The following is a 19,156-nucleotide window of genomic DNA, read 5'->3' on the forward strand; positions in this document are numbered from 1 at the left end:
TTTCAGGAGACGTGTGCATGGTGGTGCTACAGCAAGAGTTTTCCTAGCTAGCAAGTAGCAGTTACTCGCTAACTATACAAGTTTGGCTTGCTAGTGAGCTATAGTACTACCATAGTAGTGTTACCATATGCAATTCTGGTCTTCAAAACAGGCAAGGTTTCTCTTCAGTAATACGCCTAGCTGTCAAAGGGAATCTGCTTGCTGGCCAATGTGATACAAAATGCTTCAAAGTAATAACAAAACGTGCAAACTACAGTTCAGGTACACACTGAGGATGTACGCAAGTCATTAAAACGTGCTAACCCTCGCAAGGCTGCCAGCCCAAACTGCTTCCCTAGCTGTGCCCTCAAAGCATGTGCAGACCAGCTGGCTGGTGTGTTCTCAGACATTATTCAAATCTCTCTAGCTCAGGCCGCTATACCCACCTGCTTCAAGATGTCCACGATCATCCCAGTGCCAAGAAAGGGAAAGTAACTGAACTGGATGACTACCAACCAGTAGTACTAACTTCCGTCATCAAGAAGTGCTTCAAGAGGCTAGTCAAAGACCATATCACCTCCTCGCTCCCCGACACTCAACCCTCTCCAATTCGCCTACAGCCCTGAAAGATCTATGGACAACACAACCGCCATTACACTGCACAATGCTCTTACCCGCCCAGAAAAAAGGAATGCATATGTGAGGATGCTGTTCAGACTAGAGCTCAGTCTTCAATACCATAGTGCCCTATAAACTCATGGCCCTGGGTCTGAACTCCTTCCTATGCAACTAGGTCCTGGACCACAGGGGGTGAAGATAAGCAACATTACCTGACATAGATTATCAACACGGGGACGCCCCACAGGGTGCATCCTCAGTCCCCTCATGTATGTATGTGTGCATGTATGTATGTATGAAGTTTACATACTTAGGTTGGAGTCATCAAAACTCGTTTTTCAACCACTCCACAAATTTCTTCTTAACAAACTATAGTTTTGGAAAGTCGGTTAGGACATCTACTTTGTGCATGACAAGTCATTTTTCCAACAATTGTTTACAGACAAATTATTTCCAGAAAGTTATGTCATGGCTTTAGAAGCTTCTGATAGGCTAATTGACATCATTTGAGTCAATTGGAGGTGTATCTGTGGATGTATTTCAAGGCCTACCTTCAAACTCAGTGCCTCTTTGCTTGACATCATGGGAAAATCAAAAGAAATCAGCCAAGACAGCAGAAAAATTGTAGACCTCCACAAGTCTGGTTCATCCTTGGGAGCAATTTCCAAAACACCTGAAGGTACCACGTTCATCTGTACAAACAATAGTACGCAAATATAAACACCATGGGACCACGCAGCAGTCATACCTCTCAGGAAGGAGACGCGTCCTGTCTCCTAGAGATGAACGTACTTTGGCACGAAAAGTGCAAATCAATCCCAGAATAACAGCAAAGTACCTTGTGAAGATGCAGGAGGAAACGGGTACAAAAGTATCTATATCCACAGTAAAACGAGTCCTATAAATCGACATAACCTGAAAGGCCGCTCAGCAAGGAAGAAGCCACTGCTCCAAAAACTGCCATAAAAAAGCCAGACTACAGTTTGCAACTGCACATGGGGACAAAGATCGTACTTTTTGGAGAAATGTCCTCTGGTCTGATGAAAAAAAAATAGAACTGTTTGATCATAATGACCATCACTATGTTTGGAGGAAAAAGGGGAAGGCTTGCAAGCCGAAGAACACCATCCCAACCGTGAAGCACGGGGGTGGCAGCATCATGTTGTGGGGGTGCTTTGCTGCAGGAAGGACTGGTGCACTTTACAAAATAGATGGCATCATGAGGTAGGAAAATTATTGGGATATATTGAAGCAACAACTCAAGACATCAGTCAGGAAGTTAAAGCTTGGTCGCAAATGGGTCTTCCAAATGGACAATGACCCCAAGCATACTTCCAAAGTTGTGGAAAAATAGCTGAAGGACAACAAAATCAAGGTATTGGAGTGGCCATCACAAAGCCCTGACCTCAATCCTATAGAAAATATGTAGGCAGAACTGAAAAAGCGTGTGCTAGCAAGGAGGCCTACAAACCTGACTCAGTTACATCAGCTCTGTCGGGAGGAATGGGCCAAAATTCACCCAACTTATTGTGAGAAGCTTGTGGAAGGTTACCTGAAACATTTGTCCCAAGTTAAACAATTTAAAAGGCAAGGCTACCAAATACCAATTGAGTGTATGTAGACTTCTGACCCACTGGGAATGTGATGAAAGAAATAAAAGATTAAATAATTATTATTCTGGCATTTCACATTCTTAAAATAAAGTGGTGATCCTAAATTCAGGATCATCAAGACAGGGAATTTTTACTAGGATTAAATGTCAGGAATTGTGAAAAACTGAGTTTAAATGTATTTAGCTAAGGTGTATGTAAACTTCTGACTTCAACTGTATGTTAGGAAGAATACCTATACAGATTTCTGTCTGCATGGGTGTGTGAGGACTAACCTACTTCTTAAGAATGTGTGGCTGGAAGTTGGACAGCGTACTAACCGCAAATCATATCTGGTTTATGTTTCGAATCTGGAATCTTACCATATACTGTATAACAAAAAAAAAAAAAATCAATCTTAATTTTGGCTATTGTCCTTTCCATGTGCACCCTATGCTTTGCTCTTTGTCATCTTGACATCTGGTTCTGGCATTTGTAGGTTGGAAGGAATGTTCAATCTCAGGCCAATTTCCTCCTCACCTTTCTCAATGACAAACCCCTTGTCTGCCATGAGCCCATCACCTATCTTAAGGTAGCCACATTGAAGCAGACTTTGTAACATCAGAGTTACTGCACTTTAAATATTTCTCTGTCAGAAATGGATCCTGTGTAGAGGGTGGATGCAAATATAACTGAGTCATGTGGATCACATATTATCAGAGGCTTCAGTGTGTTGGTAGACTTGTAGTTGTAATAAGTTTGATTTTACAGTAGCAGTGAGCTTGGTTACTCCATCTTTAACTCTGTGCAATCTACACTGAACAAAAATAAACGCAACATGTAAAAGTGTTGGTCCCATGTTTCATGAGCTGAAATAAATTCCAGAAATGTTTCATATGCACAAAAAGCTCATCTCTCTCAAAATGTTGTGCAGAAATGTGTTTACATCCCTGTTAGTGAGCACTTCTCCTTTGCCAAGATTCACCATCCACCTGACAGGTTTGGCATATCTAGAAGCTGATTAAACAGCACAATTACACAGGTGCACCTTGTGCTGGGGACAATAAAAAGACACTTTAAAAATGTGCAGTTGTGTCACAACGCCACAGAAGTCTCAAGTTGAGGAAGCGTGCAATTGGCATGCTGACTGCAGGAATGTCCACCAGAGCTGTTTTATATATTTCAATTGACTGATTTCCTTATATTAAATTGTTGCATGTTACGTTTATATTTTTGTTCAGTATAAATTTTCCATGAACTAAAATAGTGTTGTTTCAGCTGTTTCAAGCTGGTGTACAAAATCGAAAGTAAAAGACGCAAAAACAAAACTTAGGAACGGGATGAATAGAAATAGCACACAGAACATACCTACCGCTTCTTAGACTTTCTTTCAAGTAAAATGATAGATCTATAACTCACATTTCTATGTGAATTTGGTCAGGTCGCCCAAAAAGTTACATATTGCCACTAAGTCTCTGCAACTGTCATGGTATGTTGTCATGGTTACCAGACTGCCACAGCAACCAGACCAAATCTTCTTGTGACAAGATGCAGGAGTTCTAAAATTCTCAGATAGAATGACCTACTTTTATTTAGTCACATTGTGGAGCTATTTTCTGTAAGCTCTCCATTACCTTGTAAATAATGTTGTGGGTGTATTTTCCTGTAATAATTAATAATTAAAAAAAAGCAGCTGAAGACATTGTCAGCTATACTCTTGTCCTTATTTGAACTGGCTATCCAGCTAGCTAGGAACGAACCAAAACACTTAGAAAATTGCTTTTAGTTGCCTGGCTTGTTAGGTTGACATTTACTGAATTCCTTTTTAAAACGGCGTAGTTTACTGGTATTAAAATAGTGTACTTTCTATCTGGAGCACCGGGCTGCTGATGTCATGCAGAGGCTGACGTTTTGTACTTACACTTTTTTAAACTGCAATGACAAGTGATGTCGGACAACAGTAGATTGTTCATGATGTAGCTATGACAATTGTCTACAGACATGTTGATAGATGAACTGTAAACCAGCCTTTACATGTGCCCCAGGCACACCGTTTTACAAATTTTCTGTTCACTTGTAGCAGAGAAAGGACTTCTGCCTGCAGCCCATAGACACCATGAAGATTTTTTGCAAAAAGTGTCTGAGGTCCAAGTGACTGGTTACGGTTGCTAATCTCTGATTGGGCAATCACTGTTCAGTGGCAGAGTTTAGCTTCGGGTCAATTGGATACTTTTCCCACCACTGGTCTGAGGCAGTCGTTAAATAACGATCGATTTCAAGATCAACTTTAGTAACAATGGTTTTGGGAAACTCAGAATCTCACAATGCTCCTACGAAGGTTCTAACGAACGTAGCCTTAAGACGCTTTTGGGAAACCAGGCCCTGATTGGTCTGCTCAGATAATGACATTCTTAGCTAGCCAGTTCCCAGAGGGACTAAGTCCAAGGCTGAACTGATCAAAGAAAAACGAACAAACCCAAAAACGCTAGACCACGCCTCTGTTTGTCCAACAAATCACCAGGAACAGCAAAACAACAACGGAAAAAACATGCAGCAGCCACATCTACTTACTTTCACACCTGGATTGTTTGATTAAATGGAAGGTTCAACAGTGTTTATTTATCTGTGAGGCAGTATAAATAATCATAGTAGATTATGCCTGAGAAAGGTTGGCCTGAAGGATCCGTCTTATAGACAGTTAATCAGAGCTTCACTGCAGCAGATGTGATTCTGATGGCTTGACAGCTGAATGGTAACGACAGATCCAAATTGTAGATACTTATGGTACTGAAAGCCATTTCTAATAAAATCATTCCACCCCTGACCCGCTCTACAAATGTTGTGATGTGTGTTTCGTCCTATATTTTTTATTTTAATCCCAGCCCCTGTAGGAGGCCTTTTGGTAGGCCGTCATTGTAAATAAGAAATTTGTTCTTAACCGACTTGCCTAGTTAAATAAACAAAATGAATGATACAATCCTTATCCCAGCCCCTACCATAGATGTCCATGCTGGTTTCAGTCCTTCCCCTAACCCTCCCCTGGCTATACGGTTTTATTTCAGCCCTATCCCAACGCTAGTGGTCTATGGTTCTCTGTGGTTCTTCCCCTAACTCCAGTCCCATCCCAGGCTGTCCTCCAACAGGGCAGGGTTGGACTAATCAGAGTTCTCCCTCCCTGCTCTGCTCTCCAGTACCTATCCACCATGCGGTTCTCATTACCCCAACATATGGCTCCAATTTCACATTCCCAACCTTTTTTCCTGGGACAATTGCCTGTGTCCTTTATTAACGCTAATTAAATCACTTGTTCTTTACTCCCCTCCTTTTCCCACGGCTGTGTGTGCAAATGTGTGTGTATACGTGCATGAATGGATGTATGCTCCAGGAGTGGTATATGCTTCACTGGAGGCCCAGTTCCATCTCTCTAGGGTTCTGGTTCAAGAAACCGCTCCGTAGACCCATGTCAAAACCCAATACGTTCTTCACACTGACAGACTAGCATTAATGAAAATGTAATGGACGTCTTAAACCGCCACATTCATATGCAGAGATGATAAATAAAAATTCTCCACTTGGTATTTCATCCAGACGATGTAAGAACCACATAAGGTTGGTGGCACCTTAATTGGGGAGGACGGGCTCGTGGAAATGGCTGGAATGGTATCAAATACGTCAAAATATATGGTTTCCATGTGTTTGAAGCCATTCCATTTGCTCCGTTAATATTATGAGCCGTCCTCCCCTATGTGGCCTCGACTGGTAAGAACATGAATAGGCATGCATCACATGAAATCCAGACTGAATTCTCTCTGGATTCGGGATAAGGTTGAATAAGTTAAGTCGTCTTAAAGATGGAATCTGCATTTGGGGAAAACGCCACCACTGTTTGCCCCGCACCTATGTTAATGTTTTTTTTGCAATACATAGATGTCCAAGGGGAATTGTTTTTATAAAAAATAAGTTTGTTGTTGTAATATCCCAAATGGATGTGGCAGTGTCTGTTGTCCCCCTTTGCTGCTATAACAGCCTTCTTGCAAAGGCTTTCCACTAGATGTTAGAACATTGCTGGGATGTCCTTCCATTCATTAGTGAGGTTGGGCACCCATGTTGGGCGATTAGGCCTGGCTGTCAGTTCGCATTCCAATTCATCCCAAAGGTGTTCGATTTGGTTGAGGTCAGGACTCTGTGCAGGCCATACTGATCTCGACAAACCATTTCTGTATGGACCTCGCTTTGTGCACGGGGGCATTGTCATGCTGAAACAGGAAAGGGCCTTCCCCAAACTGTTGCCACAAAGTTGGAAGCACAGAATCGTCTAGAATGTAACTGTAGGCTGTAGCGTTAAGATTTCCCTTCACTGGAACTAAGGGGCCTAACCCGAACCATGAAAAACAGCCCCAGACCATTATTCCTCCTCCACCAAACTTGACCCTATGCATTCGGGCAGGTAGCGTTCTCTTGGCATCCGCCAAACCCAGATTCGTCTGTTGGACTGCCAGATGGTGAAGCGTGATTCATTACTCCAGAGAACACGTTTCCACTGCTCCAGTGTCCAATGGCAGCGAGTTTTACACTCCTCCAGCAGACGCTTAGCATTGCGCATTATGATCTTAGGCTTGTGTGCAGCTGCTCGGCCATCAAAACCCATTTCATGAAGCTCCCCACGAATAGTTCTTGTGCTGACGTTGTTTCCAGAGGCAGTTTGGAACTCAGTAGTGGGTGCTGCAACCGAGGACAGATGTTTTATTTTTTTTATTTTTTTTACACGCTACGCACTATTCCCTACAGGGATGCAAACTTCAGGGTCAAAAAAAAGTTGATACATAAACTGCAAACACACACACAGCTTCAAAAAGTTAGGCATCCAACAGAATTTCACACCATAAGAGATTCTTTTTAATTCAGATTTAACTTAGAATACATTAGGCATATGCATCCTAACTTTGAAGCATCTCATTGAGTAGGCTATTTTTCCCTGTACCATCCAAATTTGTGCATAGCCAAGGTACCATGTTAGCTAGCTAGCCAGGTAACATGACTAAACATGATCGTTTTTGATAAACTAAAAACTCACAGCCTGCGAGTAGTTTGAAACGGCCGGTGACATGGTTATAAAATGTAAAATCTGCGCCAATTCGCGGTAAGGTAGCTCCGGTATTATGGAGCGTAACTTTTGAGTAGTTTGGGTTAGAAACTTGCGGTTTTCAGTTATGTAAAAGGTGCAAGCATGACAGTCACCGTGCTCCTCTATGGCAGTGGTTGAAGCACTCATTCTGATATGACATCACGCTCTTTACTCTGATATTCTATTTGTAGGACGCATAGGGATGCATTCTGTGCTCAGTCATTCATTTTGATATGAGAAACACCATTATTCATTGTTAGAGTATTGGAACGTCACACCCCCAACCTACACCGTTTTTGTGCAGCTGCCTACCTGTGCTACGTAATACAGAAACCAAGCTTATAAATCTACTCCCTTGCTTATAAGTGTTCCGTGGGTTATTACACAGAAGTGAAGTAAGCGGAGGCAACAAAGTTCTGAGGAAAGCGGGTGGTAATGTAAACATGCCAACTTAGAAGCTAACGTAGCTAACGTAAACTAGCTAAGGTCAGGTAGCGATCATTAAGAACTGTGTACGCTATTGAAACATGCATGAAACTATAATTTGCTTCTGATCAACTATAAAATCACAGCTTTATTTCGAATACAGGTTGCTTACCTCGAGTTGCCCTCAAATGTGAGGGGCTCAATTAAAGATGCTTCAAATACAGCAGTTCTGCATACACCACTCCCTTCTTCCCTGATTCTCTGATGTTGCTATGGCAATCAAGCTGTTTTTAACCATCCTTGTAACTGTCACTTCTGCGAGGAGATCGCCTTCTAAACTAAAAAGGTCTACCTAAGAAGCATCAGCCTCTCGGTCTGATATGCGCTTTTGAACATGAGGGAGCTCCACCTACTGCGCTGTCGTCGTAGCCTTGACCAAGGAATTTGTTTACCGATATCCCCTTACATTCAATCAGTTAAATTATTTATTTTTCAAGGCCTGAGGCACTTTGATCAGTTACATTCTTGAAGCCCAAGAAACAAATATTTAGCTTCCTAGTACATACGGAAATTAAAAAGGTTTATGAATGGCTGCGGCGTTGTCCGGTACGCCAGTGTCCCTACAAAGTGCACTACTTTTGACTAGAGGCGTATAGGCCCTGATAAAAGTAGTGCACTAAATATAGGGAATTGGATGCATTTTGTTTCCAGCCTGCATGCCTGACCCTCGGTCTGAAACATTACCATATGCTATGACATTACTGAGCAAGAACTCACTGGATAATTTTTGTAAACAGAGGGCCTGTTTTTAACCTGCGGAGGGGCCAAGTTTCTCACACAAAGGCAAAAACAGGTGCTTAGACACAGAGGAATGATCACACACACACACACACACAAATATGTGGGCCTCCTTGGTATCCGCGAGAGACAAATCTCCGTGGCAGTGAAGAATGGCCCCAACTACCCTCAGGAGGAGGGATGCCAAGTGCAAGTGAACACGTGTTTTAACACTCATGCCTTTACCAGACACAGTCCTATCCTTCCATGAAAGCTTGACTTTGTCAGGCTTCTCTGCTAAGCTGATGGCTTTTCCAGCTTTGAAACCACACACAGTCTCTTCTCTCCCCTCTCCATGTTAAATGGATTTAGGGAGCTTCTGCACAGTTGACCTTAGCAGTCACACCACACGTGCCTGTTGAGGATGGTCGCTAACCCCATATCCTGACCAGCAGACAGGGCCAGAGCATAGTGCACTATATAGGAAATAGGATGCCATTTGGGACATAGCCCAGCAGACAGGGCCAGAGGCAGAGCTGACCCCTTGGTATTCACAGTGGACAGGGGCAGAGATTGGCTGACCCCCTGGTCCATGTAGCAAACAAGGGCAGAGCAAGGCTGACTCCTCTGTTTCACCCAGCAGACAGGGGGAGAGCAGGGCTGACCTGCCCCCAGCTGCTCAAAGTTGACACAATAACTGTGTTTAGTCAATTAGGATTTTACATTCAATTAAAGTTTGAAGCTGTGGCAAGTTCAGACAGACCTTTTAAAGGGAGAAAGCCATAAAGGGAAGCTTTAGACGCCAATAAAACATTCAATTTAATTGTTTTAATTAAAAATAAAACACATTTCCTTATATGTGAAGACATTGTGAAAAGAATATAGTCTTGGACTCAGGCTTTTTGAAGACTGTAGCCCTATGGTGGGCTGAAAGAGAGCCTTATAAATAAACAACGTGGTTTCTCAATGTGTGCTTTGCTAAAGCAGGACACTGCGGAGTGATGATCCAAAGCCTGATCCAGTGATCCAGGTACTAAAGAGCTGAAGGGCTTCCTGTCTGTTCTAGTCCTGGCCAGCCAGGTTTAGCTGAGAGAGAGAGAGCTAATCTGCAAAATGACATTACCAAACACACCGTTACAACACAAACACACAGCAAGTAAATGTCTGCATGGTGAGGGACAGTGGGATTTGGAGTGCTGTGGTTCATGCTGTAAGAATGCTGGATAATGACAAGAAAGCGGCTCGCTCCTCTCCTCTGACTCAATATTTATTTTATATATATATATTTTTTTTAATTTAACTAGGCAAGTCAGCTAAGAACAAATTCTTATTCACAGTGACGGCCTACCAAAATGCAAAAGGCCTCCTGCGGGGACGGGGGCCTGGGATTAAAATAAATAAATACAACAAATATAGGGCACAAACAGACAACACTACATAAAGAGATACCTAAGACAACATAGCAAGGCAGCAACACATGACAACACAGCATGGTAGCAGCACAAAACATGGTACAAACATTATTGGGCACAGTCAACAGCACAAAGGTCAAAAAGGTAGAGACAACAATACATCACACAAAGCAGCCACAACTGTCAGTAAGAGTGTCCATGATTGAGTCTTTGAATGAAGAGATTGAGATAAAACTCGCCAGATGTAATGTTTGATGCAGCTCGTTCCAGTCGTAGCTGCAGTGAACTGAAAAGAGGAGCGACCCAGGGATGTGTGTGCTTTGGGGACCATTAACAGAATGTGACTGGCAGAACAGGTTTTGTATGTGGAGGATGAGGGCTGCAGTAGATATCAGATAGGAGGGAGGCCTAAGAGGGTTTTATAAATAAGCATCAACCAGTGGATCTTGCGACAGGTACACAGAGATGACCAGTTTACAGAGTATAATAGAGTGCAGTGATGTATCCTATAAGAAGCATTGAGGCAAATCTGATGGCCGAATGGTAAAGAACGTCTAGCCGCTCAAGAGCACCCTTACCTGCCAAGCTATAAATTATGTCTCCGTAATCTATCATGGGTAGGATGGTCATCTGAATCAGGGTTAGTTTGGCAGCTGGGGTGAAAGAGGAGCAATTACAATCAAGGAAACAAAGTCTACATTTAACTTTAGCCTGCAGCTTTGATATGTGCTGAGAGGAGGACAGTGCACCGTCTAGCCATACTCCCAAATACTTGTATGAGGTGACTGCCTCAAGCTCTAAACCCTCAGAGGTAGTACTAACACCTGTGGGACGAGGGGCATTCTTCTTACCAAACCACATGACCTTTGTTTTGGAGGTGTTCAGAACAAGGTTAAGGGTAGAGAAAGCTTGCTGGACACTAAGAAAGCTTTGTTGTAGAGCATTTATCACAAAATCCAGGGAGGGGCCAGCTGAGTATAAGACTATCATCTGCATATAAATGGATGAGAGAGCTTCCTACTGCCTGATCTATGTAGTTGATGTAAATTGAGAAGAGTGTGGGGCCTAGGATTGAGCCTTGGGGTACTCCCTTGGTGACAGGCAGTGGCTGAGACAGCAGAGTTTCTGACTATATACACTGCACTCTTTGAGAGGTAGTTAGCAAACCAGGCCAAAGACCCCTCAGAGACACCAATACACCTTAGCCAGCCCACAGGATGGAATGGTCTACCGTATCAAACGCTTTGGTCAAGTCAATAAAAACAGCAACAAAATATTGCTTAGAATCAAGGGCAATGGTGACAATTTAAGGTTGCAGTGACTCATCCATAACCTGAGTGGAAACCAGATTGCATATCAGAGAGAATACTATAGACATCAAGAAAGCCAGTCAGTTGATTATTGACAAGTTTTTCCAACACTTTTGATAAACAGGGGAAATTAAAATAGGTCTATAACAGTTAGGATCAGCTTGATCTCCCCCTTTAAATAAAGGATGAACTGTGGCTGCCTTCCAAGCAATGGGAACCTCCCCAAGAAGGAGAGACAAGTTAAAAAGGTTGGAGATAGGCTTGGCGATGATAGGGGCAGCAACCGTAAAGAGGAAAGGGTCTAAACCATCTGACCCTGATGTTTTTTGGGGTATAAGGAGCTCCTTTAGCACCCCGGACTCAGTAACTGCCTGCAGGGAGAAACTTTGTAGCGGGGCGGGGGGGGGGGGGGAGAAGCATCGGGGATAGTCACATTAGAAGGGGTGGGAGATGAGCAAATGTTGAACGGGCAAGGAGGCATGGCTGAGTTAAATAGGAATCCTGACTTAATGAAGTGGTGATTACAGAGCTCAGCCATGTGCTTCTTGTCAGTAACAACGACATCAATATTAAGGGACATGGGCAGCTGTGAGAAGGAGGGTTTATTCTCCAGGTCTTTAACCGTTTTCCAGAACTTCTTGGGGTTAGACCCAGAGAGAGAGAACTGCTCCTTAAAGTAACTAACTTTGGCGTTCTGGATAGCCTGAGTGCACTTATTTCTCATTTGCCTGAACGCGAGCCAGTCAGCCCGAGTATGCGTGTGCCAAGCCTTTCGCCAAATGCAATTCTTAAGGTAGAGTAACTGCAAGATCACGGTCAAACCAGGGGCTGAACCTGTTTTTAATTCTCATTTTCTTTATGGGGGCGTGTTAACACCACTGAAAATCTTCTTATTTTTAATAAGGTCCAAGCGTCTTCGACAGAGGGGATCAAGCTGATTCTATACCATTTTACAGGGGCCAGTTCATGAAGGAAGGCTTGCTCATTAAAGTTTTTTTTAGCAAGCGTCTATGACAAATCAGGACAGGTCGTTTCACTGAGCAGCCATTACGAACACAGGCTGTAAAACAGTAATCACTAAGGTCATTACAGAAAACACCAGACTGATACCTATAAGGATTATTTGTGAGGATAACGTTGAGTAGCCTTTTCTGGGTGGTTGGAGTCATACCTTGTGGGATTGGTGACAATCAGAAAGATTTAGGGAGTCCCATTGCTTTAGGACATGGTCAGGTGGTTTAAGCATGTCCCAGTTTAGGTCACCTAGCAGGACAAATTCAGACTTAGTGTAAGGGACCAGGAGAGAGCTTAGGGCAGGTAGGGTACAGGCCAGTGCTGATGGAGGACGATAGCACCCAGCAACAGTCAACAAAGAGCTATTAGAAAGTTTAAATCTTAAAACCAGCAAATCAAATTGTTTGGGGACAGACTTGGTGGAGACAACCGAGCACTGAAGGTGATCCTTGGTAAAGACTGCCACTCACCCACCTTTGGAAGATCTGGTTCTAACCTTTTTCGGCAAGACAGAAAGGTTAACATCAGTATTCATAACACTCTTAACCACATCTCAGTAATGACCAACATCTGGATTGGAGCTGTGAACCCACACTTTCAATTGATCCATTTTAGGTAATAAGCATCTAGTGCTAACATGCAGAAAACACAGGCTTTTACAAGAGCAGAAATCAGTGAAGCAGATAGAGCACAAGTCAGAATTGGGGCTAGCAACAGTAGATGTGCATGTACACCTGGACCATTTCCAGATATCAACAGTAATAGAATCAGGGCACGGCAGAGGACAGGGAGAGCTCTGCAGTGTTGATTTATGACATCAATGTGCATCAGATGGAAACAAGATCATTTTGTACAGCAATTTCATCAGGTGACATGAATACAAAGTCAGCGAGAGGTGGATAGAATAGGATGTGGAGGCCAAAAGTCTAACCAATAGAGAGTCAGCGTCCCGAGTGTGGGAACAATCAGTCTGTCCCACGGTTGGGTAAAGAAAGTTTCTAGTCAAAGTATGCAGGAGTCATGAGGCAAAAAGCAAAATGCACAAGAAAAAAATTAAATATATAAAACGACTTGGAGCTAGCCATCGTAAGTTCAGAGTCACTTGCCCCAACAGTGCGTGTGTGCTGGAGGCGAGTGAAAGCTCAGGAGAGAGGCGGGAGTGTGGTGGGGGCACCTGTACCAGATGGGGAGACGGGCCAGGACAGACAGTAAACAGATCACCAGGCGGAATCCAAGCAGCAGTGCAGCAGGCAAAGGGAGTAGGTGTCACACCCACTTGGGAGAAGCTTTTATTTCTGGAGGCAGATTTCTTGTTGAAGATGCCAATGAATGGTCTTTGAACAGTAGGAGGGGGCTTCAGAGGACACGTCAAAGGCTCACACTTGTTGGGTCCAAATACCTTTTACTTCACACCTTAGTGCTAATTGAATTTGTATCTGGCTCAGTTCAAGGTTAGAATGGTGTCCTCCGGTCTCTGCTGTTTGTTGACTAGAACACCCTCCGTATAGCTTGCAAAATTAAATAAAAACTTGGAAGCAGTAATTTCTCCAGTTAATTATGGTCAAAATTAAGTTGTAGGTTTGGAATTGATCTGGAGCAAAGGCCATGCTGTGGAGTGTAGCATCTTGCATATGTACCTGCTGAAAAATCCAAGTTTCTCTCACTCCAAATCTATCTTTTTGTAAAAAAAAAAAAAAAACATGTTGAAAAATGTGAGAGCTCACATTAAGCTGTCACTTGAATAAATGCATACATTATATCTAAAATTGTGGATATTGAGCCACCAAATCAACATAAAGTGCAGTAACACTTCCTACGGCAACACAAGGTAACAAAACTACTATATTGAGCACCCTAACCTCTGTGGATGCTCACGTTGTATGGTGGTAGTCATAAAATAACTACTGAGGACTAACAATGAACACCGGAGTGTACCTTGTGTTTCTTTAGCATTTGAAGGGACCACTGTATAATCTCACTCTGGGGGTCTGCGCCTTTGTGTCACAGTAGTCATAATTAAAATACTGGTCAGTCGGGTCATATTGAAACACAGGAGAGTACCTTGTATCGTAACTTCATAGAGATGTCTGACTCTGGAGCTTTTGAAGAGACCACTGTATAATCTCATTCTGGGCTCTGAGCCTTTGGCAGGAAGTAGGAAGTGCCCCGGGTAGCAGATCACTGATGAGGTAAAGAGGAAAGATTGGATAATTGGTGGTAATGACTTCAGTCTGTCAGACTCATACAGTCGCTGTGTCTGAATACCCATACTAGCGTACTACACACTTAAACTGCATACTAATTCGGCGTTTGATATAGTAGAAGTCACTGGTCTTTCCCGACTTGCGTGTTTCACTACAGTTGATAATCAGATACATTTACACGCTGTACCAAAATGAACGAATGGCGGGACTCAACGCAATCGCGCATTAGATGACGCATTCAGAGTACTATTTTCCAAATTTCACATTCTTTTTTTCGCATACTATTTAATACGCTAATATGGGTATTCGGACACGGCCAGTCATTGAAAGTGTGTGTGCGCGCGCGGCTGCGCACGTTTCTACAAAATCTAATTAGATAAACAATTCTACACAAAAGCAAAACTTATTTCTAACTCTGACCATTTCATTATTTATTCATTTCTTGCACGGGTTCATTCATAAAGCTAGCTTCTGAGCAGCCCATCAACAATGCAGTGCACCCTGGTAGGGTGGACAGACACACTGGACTTTTAATTCACTTTTAACATACCTCCCGTTTACCAGGGCCAAGCAGCCATTCTTCCCTAGCAGCAGGATTCCCTCCCTCCCTGCCAGTCAAAGGCAGGCAGCCATGCATCTGAAAGGCCCAGGCCTCCTCATTGAGAAAAGCTCCGGGGCGATGGCTCTGTCCCGATTCAGAGCTAGCCAACCAGGAACTTTCCCACAGAACAGACACAAAACTGCCTCCAAGGATACGAGCTGGTTGGGTGGTTTTCAATGCTCCCTCAAGGTGCTGGAGAGGAATAACTCTAAACCTTGTTACCACAATACACACACAGGTGCGAGCATGGAGCACACAGTTTCCATGTGTAACTCTGCGTTGTCGTTTGTGTCGCACTGCTTTACTTTATCTTGGCCAGGTCGCAGTTGTAAATGAGAACGTGTTCTCAACTGGCCTACCTGGTTAAATAAAAAAATAAATAAACACAGAACAAATTCCAGCATGAACACACACTCTCCCTCTTACAAACTCTCTCTCCCTCCACACACCATCAACCCTATGAAGCAAATGCACCTCCCTTCCCGACATCATTCATCTGCAGCCAGATGTTACAGACATAAGAAAAGAGAGAACAAGAGCGGGTTTTCTCTTTGGAGTTTGTGATTAACAAAGACAAAGTGAAGGAAACATGTGTCCCACATGTGCAGTCAAGCCAGGGCTGGTAAGAGATCCCAAGGCCACCACAATAAAAGACTTGGCCAGGCCACTGTTTGTGTACGTCTGGAGACATTGTAAAACATTGTCCTTTTTCTTTCCATCCCTTTGACACTGTAAATCAAGGCATGACTAGGAATCATAAGGACATTGACAATGGGTGCAAAACACACTACGTAGGGTTACACTCCAGGAATTCACAATTCAGTCTTTTCTCATACATCAGACACAAATTGACATCTTGTTTTATGGTTTTGTCTTTTGGAGTCTATTCACAACAAGGAACCTAAAACAGAGTCGTATTGTGATTAGTGCTATTGCTGCTATCAATGTTATTGTTGCCTCTGATCGCATGGCTGTCCACATAAAAGGAAGTACAGCAGACCATTGAAACAATTGGGCAGCAGTCTTCCAAATTACAATCAGAACATTTATTTTATGCCAACAAAATACACATTGTGTGTGGACCGTGTACTCTTCAAAATAGACTAATGCATTTCCCTTATTACATTTAGTTCAGAGAAACGTTACAGTATGTGTTGAGTTCTCTGCAATGTTTTTAAACATTTTAACTGGCCCATAGAGGTAAGAGAGGGACCCTCTTCAAACAACTCTCGTTGTCCCAGGTAGTATGGCGGGACTTTGTGGTTGTAAGCACAAAAGGAAACCAAAGGGGTGATTTCACCTGGCCTGCGTCCCAAATGGAACCTTATTCCCGTTATAGTGCACTACTTTCACTGTGTCAAAAGTTGTGTACTATATAGGGAATAGGGTGCCATTTGGGACACATGACCTGTTATATAAGTGTGTTGATTGCATTTTTCCTCCAGACTTCCACTGAAACCAAGGATGCAATTCCCAGATTTATCCATTATGAAAAAGTTACATTCTTCAACTGTCGATCACTTGCAAACGAATATGTTTCATAGTTTGGCTGACATTACAGAATGACGGTTTGTGCCGTCGGTGAAACAGTTCTAACAAGCATTTTTAAACATGATAGATTTTTGTTAAATTTAAATTTCTGGAATTTCTTTCCTTCTAAATGCGTTTGAGCCAATCAGTTGTATTGTGACAAGGTAGGGGTGGTATACAGAAGATAGCCCTATTTGGTAAAAGACCAAGAACAGCTCAAATAAGCAAAGAGAAAACGACAGTGCATCATTACTTTAAGACATGAAGGTCAGTCAATCCGGAAAATTTCAAGAACTTTGAACGTTTCGTGGCACTTTTTTCATTATTATTACACAGAATTAGGCATAATGACAATGATTATTCTCTAATCATTATACTTCATGCCCCCTCTAAAATAATAGGTCCGTGACACCCCTTGTGCCATGTCTACTGTCACAACATTATAATGACAATTGGCAGTGAAATGGGACTGTACTATGGTTAACACCTTTTTGGAGACAATGGATCTGACACACACACACACACACCACTTCTCACCTGCAACAGTTTCACCTTTTACAACTAATAGCCATTTCCAACTGTAGTTGGGCTACAAACTGTCCACTACTGACTAGATTCCACCTTTTTGTAGGTGTAAAGTACTTGTGTAAAAACACTTTAAAGTACTACTTAAGTAGTATCTGTACTTTACTATTTAACTTTTACTTCACTACATTTCCTAAAGAAAAGAACGTACTTTTTACTCAATTTTCCCTGACACCCAAAAGTACTCGTTACATTTTGAATGCTTAGCAGGACAAGAAAATGTTCCAATTCACACATTTATCAAGAGAACATCCTTGGTCATCCCTACCGCCTCTGACCTGGAGGACGCACTAAACACAAATACCCTGCCTATCCATAAATTAAAAACAAGTTCTTTACTTTTACTCAAGTAGGACAATTGGGTACTTTTCCCACCACTGGTAACATGGTTGTATGTAAATCCTTCGTGGGTTTATTGGGATAGTCTATTATTAGAAAAGATCACTGACGGGAAAAAAGGTAAAGTAGAATATACATATCTTTCAACCAAAGCTTGGACTTCTTGAAGTGTTCACATCATTTGTTTAAAAAACTTCCGGCCAAAATGTTTAGCTATAATTGCTATCATTTCCACATTTAGGTTTTAACAAAATGTCAAATTGAACATGAGAAGAACTCAGCAAACTACGACATTTGGAATTTGACGCGCACTCATGACACGACGTTAATCTGCAGCTTTTTCAGAAATCTCTTACCTTATTGTTGCATTTTTCCGAGTTTCCTTTCTTGGTGCCTGGTGCCTGTGAGGCGGAGTAGTAGTTCGAAAACAGGAATACAATTGTGGCTAGATTAAATAGTCTCGCTCGCGCAGCCATACCCTCTCTAGTCCATGCAGACTATCTACTGTGGAGCTCGATCCGTCCCAGAATGTTGTCTCTGTTATGCTGGTGTGGTGTAGTGTCTCCCCCCCAAAGTGGGGCTGTGGCCTGTAGTAGCCTACCTACAGCTCTTGAAGTTGGTTTGCATAAAGTTAGTAGGCTATTTGGTCACTTTCTATCTGCCCACCGTAAATATGTGATATCATGTTCTTTCACTCTGGAATCACACAGACCTCTTCTTGGAAATCTCCAATAAAGTTACTAAATTGTCACCACCTGCTCACAAGCTCCTCAGGTATACGCCCCCTTTCAACCTGTAATATGTCTTGAAGCACCCCAAGGCTGTTGACTTACGCAAATACAGAGAACATTTGACTCCTATGGGTTGAAAACCTTACATTTTCAAGTTTCCATAAGGGCTACCGGTATCTGCAGCCTACATTCGAATACTCATACTAATCTCATACTCACCGCACTAACCATACTATTTGTGACGTGAATTGAGTATATAGTATGCTTATTGGTCATAGTATGGATATAGTTAGTATGCCAAAAGTTCCCGGATGTTGTACTAAATTCACCAAAATACAAAGTATACATGCAGAGGACACTATTTCGTACTTTTAGGGCCCATAATGCAATTCTTCCGAAAGTGGGCATGACTTTTCAAATAAGTTATGTTACACGTTATGTTGGCTGACAATTTGTTAGCCACACTATCCCTGCATAGCATTGCAGCAGTATGTACAGGTATGTTAGCTAGTTACCTAACATTAGTTGGATACTAATACATCAAACTTGCCAGGCAGTATATTAACTATCTGCTATCTAACTAACTAACCAATGTTTATTGACTTATTCACATCATTCTTAGCTAAGTGGTATAGTCGTTGTGCGTTTCAATGGACATTGAGAACGTTAGCATTGTCACATCTGGTGGCTTATCCGTTGAAAAAGTGTCAACCTACAAATACCTAGGTATTTTGTTGGATGACAAGTTGTCCTTTGAAGTTCATGTGGATAATCTTGTGACAAAGCTTAAAATTAAATTGGATTTTTATTTTTTGTAATAAGGCTTGCTTCACACTTATGGCTAGAAAGAAGCTTTATTCAGGCCACTTTTCTCTCTGTAATTGATTATGGTGACTTGTTGTACATGCATGCAACC

At 42.4% G+C, this 19,156-nt stretch overlaps 1 protein-coding gene across 5 annotated transcripts in view; it reads right to left on the reverse strand.

Annotated features, from left to right (window-relative positions):
- The window catches only part of il17rd (interleukin 17 receptor D), a 56,875-nt gene extending 38,453 nt beyond the window's left edge, over positions 1-18,422 (reverse strand). For 3 of the 5 annotated variants that reach the window (XM_045705190.1, XM_045705189.1, XM_045705187.1), the window contains exon 1: positions 17,866-18,421. In XM_045705190.1, coding sequence (XP_045561146.1) covers positions 17,866-17,985 — 120 coding nt within the window. In that variant the 5' untranslated portion in view covers positions 17,986-18,421. Of the gene's footprint in view, positions 1-17,865 lie in introns of all 5 variants that reach the window. The other 2 variants (XM_045705188.1, XM_014166010.2) reach the window with 2 other exon arrangements.
- Positions 18,423-19,156: the final 734 nt, after the last annotated feature.

The sequence above is a fragment of the Salmo salar genome, chromosome ssa22 (assembly GCF_905237065.1).
Source record: "Salmo salar chromosome ssa22, Ssal_v3.1, whole genome shotgun sequence".
NCBI classification, from domain to species: Eukaryota; Metazoa; Chordata; class Actinopteri; order Salmoniformes; family Salmonidae; genus Salmo; species Salmo salar.